Consider the following 16,015-nt stretch of genomic DNA (forward strand, 5'->3'; position numbering starts at 1 on the left):
CACGCGTGGATGTGCTGGAGCAAAATCTGTCTTCATGAGCAGCCCAGCAGAGTGCAGCATCTCCTGTAACAAGGTTTGTGCTTTGCTGTGACATCCCATGCAAGGCAATGGGCGCAGCCAGGGCAGTCAGAGGAGAGAGGCGATTTTCCCCGATGAGGAACACCATAAATCTGCTTGTTTTTCTCCATCACAAACTTCTCCCCTGACCCCCCAGGACACGGCCCTTTGCACAGCACTTGCAATCTTTGGCAATGTGGAGATGAGAGGCGACGCCGCATCATTAGCTAAAGCGCCGCAGCGACACGGGGCACACGATCAATGCATGGGGCTGAGGCTCCATTACTTATGAGAAATGCTTCAGAGAGCACTTTGGAAACACGAGCCCTCTCCTGAGACCTCTCTGAGATGGCTTCAGATTAATTGTTCCAGGTTTGTTGGTTTGTTTTTATGGAGGAAGGAAGATTTGTTTGCTTTTCACCTCCTCCCCTGGAGTTCCACCATCATCTTTTCTCATTAGGATGGTGGCAGGAGGTCAATAGAGTGCCCTGTCTGAGCGAGATTCCTCCATCATTTGAAGGGGAAACTTTTAGATGTGATGCTCTCCAAGCCATGCATCTGATGGCATTTTGCTACCGTGCCAGAGAACAAAGAAGAGCAGAACCCTCTGCACCCCATAGGGGTCAGCCACACACACGCGGCAGCTCTCCACCCTCCCTCTCTCCGTCCTCATCTCCATTCTCTCTGGTTTTGGGTTTCCTTAATTATTTGGGAATCTGGAGAATTATCTGTTGTCAAATCCTGCAGAACAAATTGAACGTCAGGTTTTCAAACCACTCTAATAAAGCAGATGGTATCGTGAGCCTGCAAATCTCCTCCCAACCTCAATGCATCTAAACGCTGACAGATTATCCATTAATGGGCAGATTAATCCTCAACAGCAAAAACAGGGGGAAGGAAAATGCATGCCTTTGTCTCCGTAGCAGGAAAAATGAGCTCGCTAATATGTGTGGCTCACAGGAGAGGTGGCCACGGACTGATGGAGAATCACAGCAAATTGCTTCCCATGCCTTGAACCAGACCGAGCATCTGTAGCTTCTCAGCCACGCTTCTTTTGGGTGTAGAGCCTCCAATCTTTTTGAAGAACAGTTGGAGAGCTGTGCTGGGCTGTGTTGAGGAGCTGTGCCCACGTGTGCAGGCAGCTAAGAAAGCTTTCAGTCCCTTCCTTCAAACAGATCAGCTTGGGTTGAAAGGGACCCCCAAGGATCATCAGTTCCAACCCCCCTGCCTACAGGCAGGGCCACCAACCTCCAGATCACTGTCAACAATCCTGAACATCTCTTTCCCTTCCCACCCCAGATGTGGACAGAAGCCTTTCTGCCCAAGGAGAGATCATTCAGGCTTTGGCTGTCTCCTCTTTGTGCATCTCAATGGCAGCCAGCCATTCACCGGCCATTGTGTGACCAAAAAAAGGATTTTTGGTCTGTGTCAAAAGCACAGCATCCCCTTCTCAATGCTGTTCCCTCCTCTTCCCGCTGCTGATTTGCTTGGCAGGTGTGAAATATTAATTGCCTCACATGGGAGCTTGGCTCGCTGTCTGTCGCATTTGACTGAAATATCATTCTCTGCTGCAAATATAATTACTGGGGGTCTGGATTTTAAAAATAGCCTCTTGCCTGTCTGTTAATTAGGAGCCACGCTTTGCTACACAACGAGATATTTTGGTTAATTATAAAAGAGAAAAGGACAAATTTGTCATGTCTTTTGTTTTCGTTGCGCCGTGGCTGCGGTGACAGCGCGGTGATGGACGGCTCTGCCAGCTGCTGTGGGGGGGGGGACAGTCCTGGAGGGGCTGCTTCCTGCTGAGGGGTGCAGACAAAGGAAGGGAAATTTCAGCCAGAACCTGGCTCTGCTCTCAAACCTCCCCCAGAAACTGTTTGAAGACCCCCCTCATTCAAAGCAAGGAGGTATTCATGCGAAATCTGCTGCTGGATGCACTGAACCTCTGCTGCTCATGTTCTGCATCCCCAAGTCCCCATCCCCAAGGTCACAACGCCTCTCTTTTCTCTTGCTCACACCAACGGTCAGACGCAATTCTGCTTTGTCTCTTAACAACAAAAAAGAAAAATGCCATTTCCAAAGCACAGAGAATAGCAGTGATGAGTTAGGGAATGGTGGATACGAGTGCCAGCCAACCTCTCCTCGGCCTCAGGTGCTTCGTTAATAACGTGTTAATCAACCTCCAGAGGAACACAGACCAGCAGGGAAGGACTAAGGTGCTCCATCACTTGAGGATGCACTGTGCTGGACCACCACCGCCATCCCTGTGGCCAATGGAGAGAAAAGCACAGGACCAACCAAAGGGCCAACCACATGCTTTGTGTTTATAAAGCATCGGTGCCAACAGTTTGCATTAGGATGCACTGATAGAATGTTTTATAATTATTTCTGCAATTATCCAGCATTTCAAAGGACCTGTGACAACGGCTTAAACTCAAGTATTAAACAGGCATGATAATTATCCCAGCAATATTGAATGTTGCACTGTCAAATAATGTCATACGTGTTAAGAAAGCTCTCAGAAATAGCAGGATAACTCAGGATGGGTGACACAAAAGTCCCATTCCTTTTCCTGAAAACAAAGAGAACTTTGTCTATGGAAAATTAAACATGGACAGAGCACATATGGAGGTGCCATACATGACAACTGGTAACAAACAGAAGCGAGAGAGGAAAGCATCTCTTCAGCCTGGAGCAATGGTGCAAGGATTGCACCCAGGGATAGCAAAGGTTGCCCCTAAAACAGCAGCCTGGAGAGCATCCTGGGGCACAAAGCCCACCCAAAGCCACTTCTGTGTCATGTTCCCTGTCCCATTCTGCCTCAGTAGCAGCTCCTGGGGGAAACACTCAGGATAATAAGTGTCAGTACAAAAAAATAATCAGAGAGATTCCAGCCAGCATCACAAAACCCCACTCAATGAACTGCCTGCCTTCTCCTTCTGCCAAGGCCTCAGCAACACTTAGAAGAGTGGCACCAACTCTGTACCCCTGTGATGAAGATTTAAACATGAAGCCCAGTAGAAAACCTTGTAAATTATTGAAGCTGTAGCTCATTATAATGGTAGAAGTGAGCCTTTCTTTTCATCAAGTGACATGGGAGCAGAAAAATGGCAAGATAATGATGCTCAGGCAGAACAATTGTTGCATTGTGATAAAGGAAGGCGAAGTTTATCAATCTGATTACCACCCTGAAATTCTGTGTGCCTGCTTCAGACCCAATGCATCTCCTCTGCAGCAGTCTCTGATGTTCCATTGCTGCACATGGGTCTGCCTGAGCAATGCATGGCACTGAGGACAGCCCAGGACAGCAGAGGCTGCATCCCTGAGCAAGGAGTGGGTTAACTCCTGCCAGCATTTCTTTGTCCTCTGGGGATGTTTGCATGACACTTTGCCCACAAAGCATGTCAGTATAAAGCACGGTGTAAGAGTGACATAACTTTTATCAAGGGGAAATTTAAGGCTTAACTGCCTTTAAAACGCTGGCGTCACTCACTGTGTGTGCCAGCTCTTTTAGAACATTACACTCATTATATATAATTCTCCCTCCTCTCGGAGAAATATTAGCATGTTCTTTTCTCCCTGCCAATCACTTTCCTGACCTTTGCATCATCAGCCCTCTTTAAGGCTCTCATCTCAGAGCCTCTGCTAACGACATGCCACCAAGCCCCGAAATAGGATTCCCAAACACACAATGAGATCCCAACCTGCACTCTGCAATCCAAAATATCTCCATCCTTGTGGAGGTGCATTCAAATACATCATCAGAATTCAAAGCCAGTCCATCGTCTCTGTGCATAGATGAAGTTTCAGTTTTGTGTCATAGAATCATAGAATTGCTCAGGCTGGAAAAGACCTTAAAGATCATCAAGTGCAACCACAACCTGCTCCAACTCTAACAGCAGCTAAATCACGTCCCTGAGCACCGCATCCAGATTTCAAACACATTCAGGGCTGGTGACTCCACCACCTCCCTGTGCAGCCCATTCCAGTGCTTCACAACCCTTTCTGCAAAGAAGTTTTTCCTGATATCCAACCTAAACCTCCCCTGGTGCAACTTGAGGCCATTTCCCCTCATCCTGTCACCAGTGAGAAGAGACCAGCCCTGCTCTGCTGCAATCAGGTATTGGAAGAGAGCAGTAATGTCTCCCCTCAGCCTCCTCTTCCCCAGACCAAACAGCCCCAGCTCCTTCAGTCTCTCCTCACAGGCCACATTCTCCAAGCCCTTCCCCAGCCTTGCTGCCCTTCTTTAGACCTGCTCCAGCACCTCCATGTCCCTTCTGTACTGAGGTGCCCAAAACTGAACGCAGCACTCGAGGTGAGGCTTCACCAGTGCTGAGTACAGGGCAGGATGACTTCCCTGCTCACCACAGCATTCCTGATCCAAGCCATTGCATCCATTGGCCTTCTCAGCCAGCTGGGCACGCTGCTGGCTCACATTCAGCCGACTGTCCACCAGCACACCAAGGTCCCTTTCTGTCAGGCAGCTTTCCAGTCACTCCTCCTGCCTGCCCTGGTGCACGGCTACAGATCAGCACAGCAAACACACACACACCTCACAAAGGCAGCACATCTCAGACCGTGTCCATCCATCTCCATCACTGTTTCAAAGAGAAAAGAGAGAGAGACAGAGAGAGAGAGAAAGAAGGGAGAGAACGCTGTAACTTCCAGCATTATTTACATTAACCATCCTTTGGTCGGACATTTAGGCACGGAGGAGAACACGGGTTAAACCCGCAGCGCCGGGAGCGCCGTCGGACGCAGCAGCAGCGCCTCCGTGCCGGGATGCGCAGCGGTGCGGGGAGAGCGGAGCACCGGCAGAGGGCGGACGAAGCAGCGAGCGGAGCGCTGAGGCGAAGCACTGAGCCACGCAGGTTGAAATTGACCCCTCCGGGATGGGAACCCCGCGGGTCTTTCCTGGGTGGGGAGAGCTGTGTGTCCCCTTTGTATGCGGGAAGGCATTTGGTGCAGGTTTGGGGTGACAAGTGCTGGAAGAGAGGGAAGTTTCAGTGGTGGACCTCTTGCCCTGCTCCTTATAGCCCCAGGGAGCTGCTGCTTGCACCCAGAGCTGCTTCATGAGCCCACTCAGCAGCGAGGATCAGCTGGCTCTCACACATCTTAGCTCAGCCTTGGTGAGCCTAAACCATTACAGCAAAGCAGGTGGAAAGCAAACCTGGTGCAACTCTCCACTGCAGCAGCCCCAGCAAGCCTGGCCCAGGGCCATGTCGCCCAAATTGTGGCTCTCACCCTCCCTGCATGCCCCACACCTCTCCCCCATCCCGGCCACCTACAGCATTTCACCTGGCTTCTTGGTGAGACAACAGAGAGAAGGAAATGAAAAGAAATGCTGTATGGAAATGGAAACCTGTGCCAACGTGGCTCGCAGAGCTCTGCGTAAGGAGCAGCTGCGATTTGCCAAGCCAACCAGAAAATTAAAAAGGATTGTTGTACAAACACACAGAGGGTGTGTGGGTTTGTGTACATATGAGTGGGGTGGCCCTGCTTCACGAGGGACCCCTCTGCACGGCGAGGTGCCTTGTGCTTACCTGCACTGAACAGCAGGGGAGGGGCTGCAGCCCCTTTGGTTCTCCATTCTCCTTTCCCAGGTGAGATGGGAAAACTCAATGCATTACAGAGCATCCCTGCACCCCACGCCTGCTGCTCTCTGGGGATCTCCTTGTATTCCTCTCCCACTGGGCCTGAATGCATTTCTTGCTGAGGGTTAGAAGAATTCACTTACACTCTAATTTAATGAAGTGTCTTAGACGTGGATTTAATCACAGCATTAAGGTAACGGTCACTGCATCCAAGCTGATGATTGCAAACTTCTTTCCTGAGCAGGCAGCTCTGCTGCATCCTTATTAATCCAAAAAAAAAAAGAAAAAAATCACATCCATATTAATCACTCTGCAGATTATTGCTCCGCTCATATTCATTACCAACCAGCTAATCCCCCAGCACTGGGGTATTACCTTCCACCAGCTGCCTCCACGCTGCTCAGCTGCAGATGGAGAAGGATTCTGTGCTGTTCCAGAGGTGTGGGGCTGGGGGGTGAGCTCTGTGCAGAGCCCCCACTCAGCTGATGGATGGTTTGCATGAATGAGGGCTTCGGGAGATGCCTGCAATCAGCACAAAGCTGGGAGTCTGTGCAGGCAAGGAAAGCACCGTGCACAAAGCGATGCTTTGATTTACCTCCTGGAGTGGATTTGAGTGTTTCTGGGGCTTGATCTTCTGCTTGCTTTACTTCTGCTGTGTGCATGGCCCTCAGCCACCTCCCTCCTGGGCAGGGTGATGGCCATGGACCCACGCTTGTTGAAGGCCACAATGCAGTGTGCATGAGCACAAACAAAGCACGAGGTCTGTGACCCAGCCCCTACAGCCCTGTACAGCCCCAGGCCATGCCTTTGTGCTGAGCTCGCAGAGATGGTGAGTTCCTGCTGCAAGAGCCAAGCAGACGTCGAGGGAATGGTTAAAAAGTCAGGCAAAAGCAGCTCAGCTCCTGAGATTCTCTCCTTTGTGAAAGCTGAACATGGCCAAAAAAAGAAAAAGGAACCCAAATCAAAAACAAACAGACAAACAAAAACCTTACTTGTAAGCATTTCTATTATCTCCTCAAAGCTCAGTCCCACTGAGTGCCCTCAGAGTTGAATGAGACCTCCCAGCAACAGGTAAGGGATGGAAAAGGAGCATCCTTAGAGATTGTGGAGCGGAGAAAGGCTGATGGGTTGCACTCACAGTGCCTGCAAGGAAGCTGGCAGTGGAGCACAAGGGGGGAATTCTCTCCACTGAAGGAGTCAGTGGAGGATATTGATTGCTTGGAGACACCATGGGGTTGCAATGCCTCCAGCACAGGGAGCACAGCAGATCCTGCAGCTCCTCCTGAGGCTGAGCAAAGCCATCACAGTGCGAGTGCGTTTTTCAGGTGGTATCAATGAAGCTGGCTTTGTTTTAAGCAGGCCGCAGGACAGAGCTCATTCCATAGCCCATAGTCTTGGGGGAACCTCCTGCTCCCTTCCCAGCCCTGCTCCGAGGGGAAGGAGGCGTGGGGTGAGCTGGGAGCAATGGGGAGGACACCCATATGGCCTCACTGGATGAAAAGAACAGCAGTTTTACTGGGGAGAGAATAGGACCCGTTTATAAATCCCCAACCATTATTCCTGGTGCTCGCTCCCCAGACGGGAAAGCCCATTTCCAGGAGCATTAAGGGTGAAATGGCAGTCATAAAGCACCAGCAGTCAAACGTGAAAAGAGCAGCCCAATTCATTAATAGCGAGACAAGCTGATAGAGACATTCTTAATTATCAGATATTACCGTGGAGTTAATTCTTACCTGAGTTGCTTAAGCTTGGCCATCCTTCCCTTTTCTTTGACGTTTTGCCATAGGGCAGCATGGAACATTTGTAATTAGATTCCCTCACTGGAGCTAATTATGAAGCAACAATAAAAATGGAGTGCTTTCCATTTTCATAAGTATTATTTTGAACTAAAACCAAACCCTTTGCCTCGGCTCTGGTATCTGTAATTTAACACAAAACCTGGGATATAAATAGGAACGTTCACTCTGCATTATGCCACACATCTATTTTATTTTGTACTGTAATGCATTCACGTTATTTTATATGCACATACCTGGACAACCATATCTGTGTGTATCCCAACCAGGACCAGCAAAGATTCCTGTGTTTGCAGAGACATCACGACTTTCTGTTCCACTGATATCTGCCTATAGGGAAAGGTTTAGCCCCAAAATTCTGGATAGGGAGTGCAGAACAGCAATCAGCATCTCTGGCAGTCCGATGGCAAGCACTTGGTGCTTAAGAAGCAAAACCTATGATGAAGCAAAACAAGTGTCATTTTGGACAGTTTTCACCTTCAAAACCAGGGACTGCTCCAGAGCTGGTATTTGTTGGACACGTCTCACTGTCTGCCACCCATAACTCAAAATAAATTTCCATTAGCAATGAGTTGGCCACTTCCATCTAGCAACCCCATGCATGCTTATTGGAATGAAAAGCAATAGACTCCTGTGTTTCTTATTGCCCATTTAGGATAACTGTCTGGTTGCATACAATTACATGTCACCCTCTAGCTAAGCATCCACAGAAGAGAAAAGAGGCTGGAATTTAAACAGGTCAAAATGAATGCAATGATTGCAGTTGATAATTCCAAGCGTCACTTCCATTAGCTCATCTTGATAACCAGGCTGGAAAAGCCAGCTCCAGGATGTCCAAACTCCTTCCCACTACTTACAGAGCGATGGCAATCTGCAATCAATAGGCCAATCCTGTCTGGAGGGGGGAATAAAGCCGGAACTGAGGCAGCTCCTGAGGCTGGCGGTGATGCCAGGCTCTCAGGCTTTGGGAGGAAGACCTGAGGACCACAGCCTCAGCCCAAGCCCAGGGATCTGTTCCAGCAGTGCCTCCCAAAGTGCTGTTTGTGGTTCATACCTTCTCCACATTGGACATGGGAACTGACTGAGGGCTCTGAGCCATCTGCATTTTATATAACCTTTATTAAGCATCACTTGACCTTGTCAGTGCCGATAAAGCCCTGGGAAGTGCATGCCAGATAAAATGTAGTTTTAATTGAGTATACTTATTATATTAAATATATGAACAGGGCGCAGATGAATACAAATGACCCCGTTTAATGCTTTCGATTCACATCGAAATTCCTTTTGACTTTGAGGAGCTGAAGGAGTCAATCACATTCCCAGGGGGTGGAAAAGGGCCCTGCTGCTGCCACCAGCATCTCTGCTACAGCACAGGGTGAGTCAGAGCAGGTCCTAGCATCCCTGGGGCTCCTGCACGTCCCTTCCCCTCCTGCAGCCTTTTGGAAAGCTCTGGGTATCTCACTTCATGTCTTCCCATGTGGATTAACCCAAAGCACAAATGAAAAGTGATCGTCTCCTCTACTGTTTTTCAGCTCTGCAAGACATCCACAAAGACGCTCCATCCCAGCACCTCCCAGTTTAGCACAAACAGCTGCAGGTGGAGACCATGGGATGGATCTGCAAAAGGCTGAGCTCTGCTGGTTCAGGTGGCAGGCAGCAAGCAGGATGCGGCCCAGCTGCTTCCTAGCATTCGTGTCAAGCTTTGCTCTCAATGTGAAGAAAATAAGATGAAATGACCTGCCTGAGGAGCAGGCTGTCTCCCTGACATATTTGCATTAGCTTCAAATAGGAAGAGCTTCCCATCAGCCTATTAGCACTGCACTAAAACAAGCGGACTTGGTGTCAAGTGGCTGAATAAAACCACATCTCGGGGCAGCACGGAGCTCCCTGCTGCGAGCCGCCTCCTGCCTTGGATTTATCCTTTCAATTACCTCATTTAAAGAGAAGAGACCAAGACCCTTCAGAAGAAGCGGTGAGACCTCTCGTTTGAGATCCCCGTGTTTCTTTTTCAGTCTTTCCTTAAGGGTCTCTGTTTTTCTGTCACTTATCATCATCCGGAGTAATTTGGGGCTGTTAGAGAAAGTTCATTGCTGTAATTGCAACCATATTGGTCATTAAAGTTGACAGACAGCTGCTGGAGAAGTCACTTGCTGATTCCTACCACTCAGCAGACGCCTCTCAGCATTTGCTCAAACGTTAGCTTGAATTTATGAAATGAAAGCAAACGCCTTTTTACCGTGAGGACGGATCGTCTCAATGGGGAAGGAAATGAAGGGCCCACCTGATTGATTGGCAAACACCATTTGCGTGCTCCTTCCCACCACCGAGCGCTGCCGATCCGGATTCTGCATTCTCTGTCCCATGCAAGGAAAGCTGCCTGGAGGAGGGACCTTCTGCTGCCTTCAGGATGACATCCAGCACTTCCTGAAGACATGGAGCAAAGTACCGCAACCCTGCAGCGGAGGATCTGAAAAAGCAGAAAGAGGGGCCAAAGAAAGCTGCAGCCCCCTCCCTTTTGTCCCTTCACCACGGACAAAGCTTGGTCCCACCGACCCCCGCGTGCCCACCTGCACCCAAAGAGCATTCTCACCTCATCACAGCCAAGTATTTCCTGCTGCAAAGGCAGAACAGCTGCACACCAGGCGGCAGAACAGAAGGACCCACTCACAACGTGCTTTTTGTTGTTGTTTTTTTAACCAGTAAACTTTATTTATATATAACAACAGTACAAAGTGAGTCCTTGGCTTGCAAAATAGGAGTGTTTCATATTTACAATAGGTACACAATAATATATTAGAATAATAACAAAACCCCCTTTTTCCTTGGAACATTTTTAAATACTTAAACTTTCTTACATTTTTTTTTTCTTTTTCCACAGCACTTATAAAAACAACAACCAAAAAAATAAACCAAACAAACAGACAATCATCTTTAAAAAAAAAATATAATACAGAACTCCAGTGTGTCAAGTGTAACGGGAGGGGAGGAACCAGAGAACAATAAGGTGGAATGGGTACGGGTACAAATCCATTCGTTATTCCTGCCAACACACAACCCCTAGAAATGGCATCATTTACTGTAAGGAGCGGGGCAGAAAAAAATACAAATCTGTTCCACGATCGATACCTCTACATTCTATGACATTATGGGGCCTCGTTTCTGGGGATCCCAGAAGTTTTAGTACCTGTGTGTTCCCTCCCCTTTGGAGGCCCAGAGTTTGGGGCACTGTCCATGCGATGGATGGACCCTGCAGATCTGATACTCACTGCAGGAACACACGTTTTGTCATTATTATATTCCAATTTTGGAAAGGAGGAAGGAGAAGGGGGTGACACGGGGACAAGAACAAGCACACAGACACTGCCGTGCCCACAGCATGGCCGCAACACCTGCCACCCTGTGCCACCCTGTGCCAACCCATGGTGCCATGTGCTTTGAGCAGCGCCTTCCACGAGGAGAAAATCCCTCTGAGGACTCCATCCTCTTCCCCTCTAAACCCAAACCACACCGAAATCGTGCGTTCAGTTTTGCTCAGCCCAGCAGATCCAGAACGCATCTTCTTCACGGCGTACACCAACATCCTTAATCTCATTATTTTCCCATCCAATGTCCAGTTAAAATAAAGTCCTGCCTACGTGAGAGCAGGACAGCACAGGGGCGAAGCGGGGCTCTCACCAAGGACACATCCATGGCTCTCCCAGCTCACCCAGCATGCATCCACAGGCAGGGCAGCAGCTCCCTGCCTCAACGGCTCACAAACTGTGGCACGAATGCCACTCCCAAACTGGATGGCAAATTTTGTGGCATTTTAACGCATCTTTGAGATCAATCACTTAACCATCCCCAAACACTTTTTTCTTTTCTCCAAGGTACGGCCACTCATGAGTCCTCACGATGCCCTCTCTTGCTCCACTCGGTCCATTTTGAGCTGAGCACTGGGAATGGAGTGGAGAGTGACCAGCAAGCAGGAGTAGGGCTGGGTGAGGGCTGGAGGCACTGGAGCATCCCAGGATTGCACTGGAGCAGTGGGCAGCTCAGTGCTCTGAGCTTTGGACCGACAGCAAGGACTTGCACTGAGGTCAGCATCACACAGAACACAAACAGAGAGCATTACGTCCTCTTGCTATTGGCTTCCATGTGCTCACCCAAACTGCTGGGTACGTTACGATGTTTTTGGTGAGGTCCATTTCAAGGCAGGGTGGGTAATTTCTACAGGACCGGGCCATTTTTAAGACAGAGTGTTGAAGGCACTGCTGTGATGGAGGTCTCTGGTGGCTCCGCGCCGGGCAGCTGCGCCTGCCAACCCCACGTGTCCCAGCACCGTGTGTCCCATCCCCGCTGAAGGCCCCAGGGAGTCCACAGCAACCCAGCTGTTTTGATGTGTCCTGCCCTCCTTTAAGCATAAATCCATCCCTTATGGCACAGAGGGGACTGCACCTCTGCACGGTGCTGGGTATTCCACAGCAGGGCTCCTGCAGAGACGAGCTTGCCTGTAAGTTAGACTCTGGTATATGGGCTTTTAATAAAGGCTTTCAAGGTGGAGAAGCATTTGATTAGCACCTTGCTCCCCCTTGGAGTGGGTGCTTTGATAGTACATGAGCAGAAGATTAAATGGAATTATTTAAGCATTGACATCAGGCAGAGAGATTCCAGAAAGTGACGTCTCCCACTTTGATGTCAAAATACCTGAAACGAAGTGAACTGGAGAACCACAACACCAACAGCCCCGCAGGAGGAAGGGGCCACGAGAGAGAGGTGAAATCATTTCATCTAAGGCAAAGTCACTGCCCCTCCTGACCAAACCTTGAGTCCATTTGCTGCAATGCAGACGAAATGCCCCTTGGAGCTTTTCAGTTTCCTCTCCAAAGAGTAACCGAAGAGTTGGATGCAAGCAGGGCAATAGGTTACAAGTTCTTTGCCCCGAGGGGATATGTTGCTTCATCCCATGTAACTGACCATGAAGATCCATAATTCATGGCTACCATCACAAGTAGATGCTCGGTGGTTTATCTACAGACCACTCCTTCCAGTCAGCACTGTGCTGCTTCTATGCCATCCTCCTGATGCCTCCATGGTGATGGATGAAGAGCTATTCCTGCTGTCTTCCGTGGAAACCACTCAGACCTCAGTACCCCACTGTTCTGCAATGACCTCCTCTTGGTTTCCCTGTTCTCCTCAGCTCCACGCAGCTTGGCCAGGAGACAGGGACCTGGCTGTGCAAAAGCCTCATGGAGAGATGGGCAGTAAGCAAAATGCAGGCTGCATGGCAGCACAGCCAGCAGCATCCAGGTCTTTGCTTTGGGTATAGTCATAGTTTATCAGTCCCACAGAAATAACTATTTAGATCAGTATTCAGAAGCGTTTGAAAACCATTTTGAGTGTTCCAGAGTACCATAAGGATTTGGTGAACAGTCTGAACATGAATACTCAAAGCAATGACTACAACAACATACATCCTTCCTATGCCTCTCTCTGCACAGCTCTCCCATCTCAGAGCCTCCCATCACACAACTCAGACCGTGCTGCACAAGGCTGACCACCAGGTCTTCCTCCACACTACCAACTGACCCAGAAAAATGCACAGAGGCAAGTGGGCTCAGCATGGCTTTCAGCAAAGGGTCGTTAAACACTGAGTTTCCTGAGATGTTTGGATGCGTGTCAGCTCCTCCTGCTGGCCCTGGGACCTCATCCCCTCAACAAGAGCCACCTCACTCCTGGTGCTCACAGAAATTGCTTCTCTTTTGCTGCACACAGCAAACTGAGGTCCAGACCACCCCACCTGGTGACTTATGGTGCAGCTCCACAGCATTGTGCTCAAATATCCCAAACATCCAGCGTGCTTCTCCTTGGCATCTGGGAAGAAGCAGTCTGAGGAGGGACTCTGCTGCTGTCAGCTCCCATGGTTGATGCCTCTTTCCCCATCAGGTCCAACGGCCCTGTCCTCCCTGTCGCAGCCTGCGCAGATATCAGCATTTATTACAGAGGGGAATATTTACAGCGCTCCTTCCCATCCTGGCACTCTACAAAGGGACACATAAGCTTTGGTGTCTTTTAAAGAAATAACACTCACAGACATCTGCCTGGCCACAAGAAGACGTGCCATTGGGCCAGCGAAGAACGGAAGGTAAGGACAAGACGCTTGGACAGACACACGGACAGCAGCTGGCACTGACAGCGCTGCCTATGGGTTTCCCTTGTCTAGAGCAGAGATTTCTTTCCCTTCCTTCATGGAAATGAAAGCCATGGGCCTGTCCTGTGGGTGACATCACCTACGATCCCGTGCTTCTCTGGTCCGAAGTCAAACAGAGAATAATAAACAGCATCTTGCCACAGCTCGGCATTTCAAGTATTGCTCACTGTAAACATTGGGTTTGGGGTTGGTTTTACTGCAAAAACCACAGACAGCTCCGGTCTCCTCCTGCCATGGCTGCAAGAGCACCGCGCTTCAACAGGATCCTTCTGCATTCAACAGTAAATGAGATTTAAAATATATATATATATATAGACACCGTATAAATACATAGATAAAGCTGGATTTCAAGACAAGTTGGATGATTGGATGGTTTTGCAATTCACAACAACTTCCTTCTAGTGCCTACGGGTTACTCAGCCAATGAACTATTTCTGGCTAAGCTGCTATCTTGCTTGTGTGGACAGGTGTGGTGCAAACTTGTGCTCATATTTTTTGTAAGATCCCAACAAGACTGCTGTGTTCCAGACTTTCCAGTTGGTGTAACAGACCATTTGCAGATGCCTGAGCACATCCTCAGGGCATGGCGAGGATGGGATCAGGACCGAACCTGGCTGCCAAGGTAATCTCTGTGGCTTGTGGATTTTGTTCTGATTCTATTTTTTTTTCCTTTTTTTTTTTTTTTTTCCAAAAACACCTTTAAATAAAGTTTTATTTCCTAATATACATCAGACGATTTTCATGCAAAGCAGCAGCCATGGACACATCCAGACGTTGCAGACCTTTCCATGAATACCAGAAGCGATCCACCTTGAGTTAACGCTGATTGCGGTGCTTTGTCTCTTGATCTTCCTGCCTTTTCAAACCAGATCCCATGTGATTTTGAGCACAGCCAGCCCCTGGGCCATCCCTGCTCCCCTTGATGAGGGTGGTTGTTGGGGTGTGCAGTGCCTTTCTGCTTGTTCTCCCTCTGAATCCCCAGGCATCCGTGCCATGCTCTTGCCCCTCGCTGTCCGTGCGCACTGCAGCCTTCCTTCAGCTCTCGATGGACATGGCACCAATGAGTTGCTCTACTTTGTATGCCAGACGCTGCCTCCGTGCCTGTTCGTCCTGCTCCAAAGCCCCAATGAGCTGACACAGAAAGAAAAAAGAGAAAGGAATCAGTGAGAGAGCAGAGGGTGGGCAGGACTGCAGGGTAGGTAGGCGCGAGTAACATGGAGCATTGATGTGCTTCAAGGGGCAGAAAGAGCCAGTGAAAAACACCAGACAGATCATGGCCCCAGGATGGCAGGGGAACATTCCCAGAGTAGCAAAATGCCCTGTGTTTCCTCAGGAGTACTTGACAGCAAGAGAAATTGGGATGGAGCAGTATGGCCAACACTTCCTTAGGATGTGTAGCTTCTGAGGTTCCCCACTGATCATAAATCCCTCAGTCTCACTCTAATAGTTCTGTAGTGGAATATAATTCTTCAGTAACAAATGGTGAAGCAGTGCAGTGAGCAGCCAGCCGTGCTCCTCTGCTTGCTGGGCTGCTCAGTGCAGAGCCCTGTACCTCAGGCTCCACATTCCTCGTCTCATTTAGCATGAAAGTTATGGGATTTTAAAATCTAATTGGAAAAATGCTACAGTACTGTATCACAAATGCATACATGCAATTAAATGACAAAACCCTTCCTTTTAATGGACATAATTGCAAAATAGGTTCTTCTTGCACTGAAATGAAGGGGTGGAACAGATGGTGAGAACTTGGTTTCAAGTGAAGCATTCATTAAATGAGCTCAGGCTGCCAGGAATTCTGTGCAAACAGGAGTGAGCACCAATGCACCAGGGACTTGTACTATGCTGTTCCCAAAGGACAGGGACATTCAAGGGGAGTTTCACTGGGTCACGAGGATTTTTTTTACTGCATTTAGGAGCGAGATGCACTTGTGCCAAGGCTGAGGAATGGAGTTGCTCACCCAATATTTCAGCTATCAGTTCTCCTGGGACAAATGCTACAGAGCAAGACCTGAGCCTCACTGCACACAAACAGAGCAGATGTGGGCAGCAGCCATACAAGCTACAGCCATGCTGCAATGAGGGGAATGTCCCCATGTCCCCATGTCCCCTTCCCAAGGGCACCCACCTCCTCGCTGTATTTGCTGACGTAGGAATAGATCTCGTTGAGTGCACTCAGCATGTTGAACTCAGCTGAATGCAGACGTGACTGCTCAGCCAGGTATGCATTCATGTCCTGGTCGCTGATGGCTGGCAGCTTGGCAATGTCTGCATAATACCTGCAGGGACCAAAGGCTCGGTGAGGAGCAGGGAGGACAAAATACCCCCTCTTCTCCTTGGGATCTTATCACTGGGATGCTATGACTCCAACCTCTCCACCC

The 16,015-nt window shown here is 49.1% G+C and overlaps 1 protein-coding gene across 12 annotated transcripts in view; it reads right to left on the reverse strand.

Annotated features, from left to right (window-relative positions):
• Positions 1 to 10,102: 10,102 nt before the first annotated feature.
• PLXNA2 (plexin A2) overlaps positions 10,103 to 16,015 on the reverse strand; it is a 346,250-nt gene continuing 340,337 nt past the window's right edge. For all 12 annotated transcript variants that reach the window (XM_048926047.1, XM_048926043.1, XM_048926045.1 and 9 more), the window contains 2 exons: positions 15,763 to 15,913; positions 10,103 to 14,768 (listed from right to left, as the gene is read on the reverse strand). In XM_048926047.1, coding sequence (XP_048782004.1) covers positions 14,673 to 14,768; positions 15,763 to 15,913 — 247 coding nt within the window. In that variant the 3' untranslated portion in view covers positions 10,103 to 14,672. The remainder of the gene's footprint in view (positions 14,769 to 15,762; positions 15,914 to 16,015) is intronic.

This window comes from Lagopus muta, chromosome 24 (assembly GCF_023343835.1).
Source record: "Lagopus muta isolate bLagMut1 chromosome 24, bLagMut1 primary, whole genome shotgun sequence".
Classification (NCBI taxonomy): Eukaryota; Metazoa; Chordata; class Aves; order Galliformes; family Phasianidae; genus Lagopus; species Lagopus muta.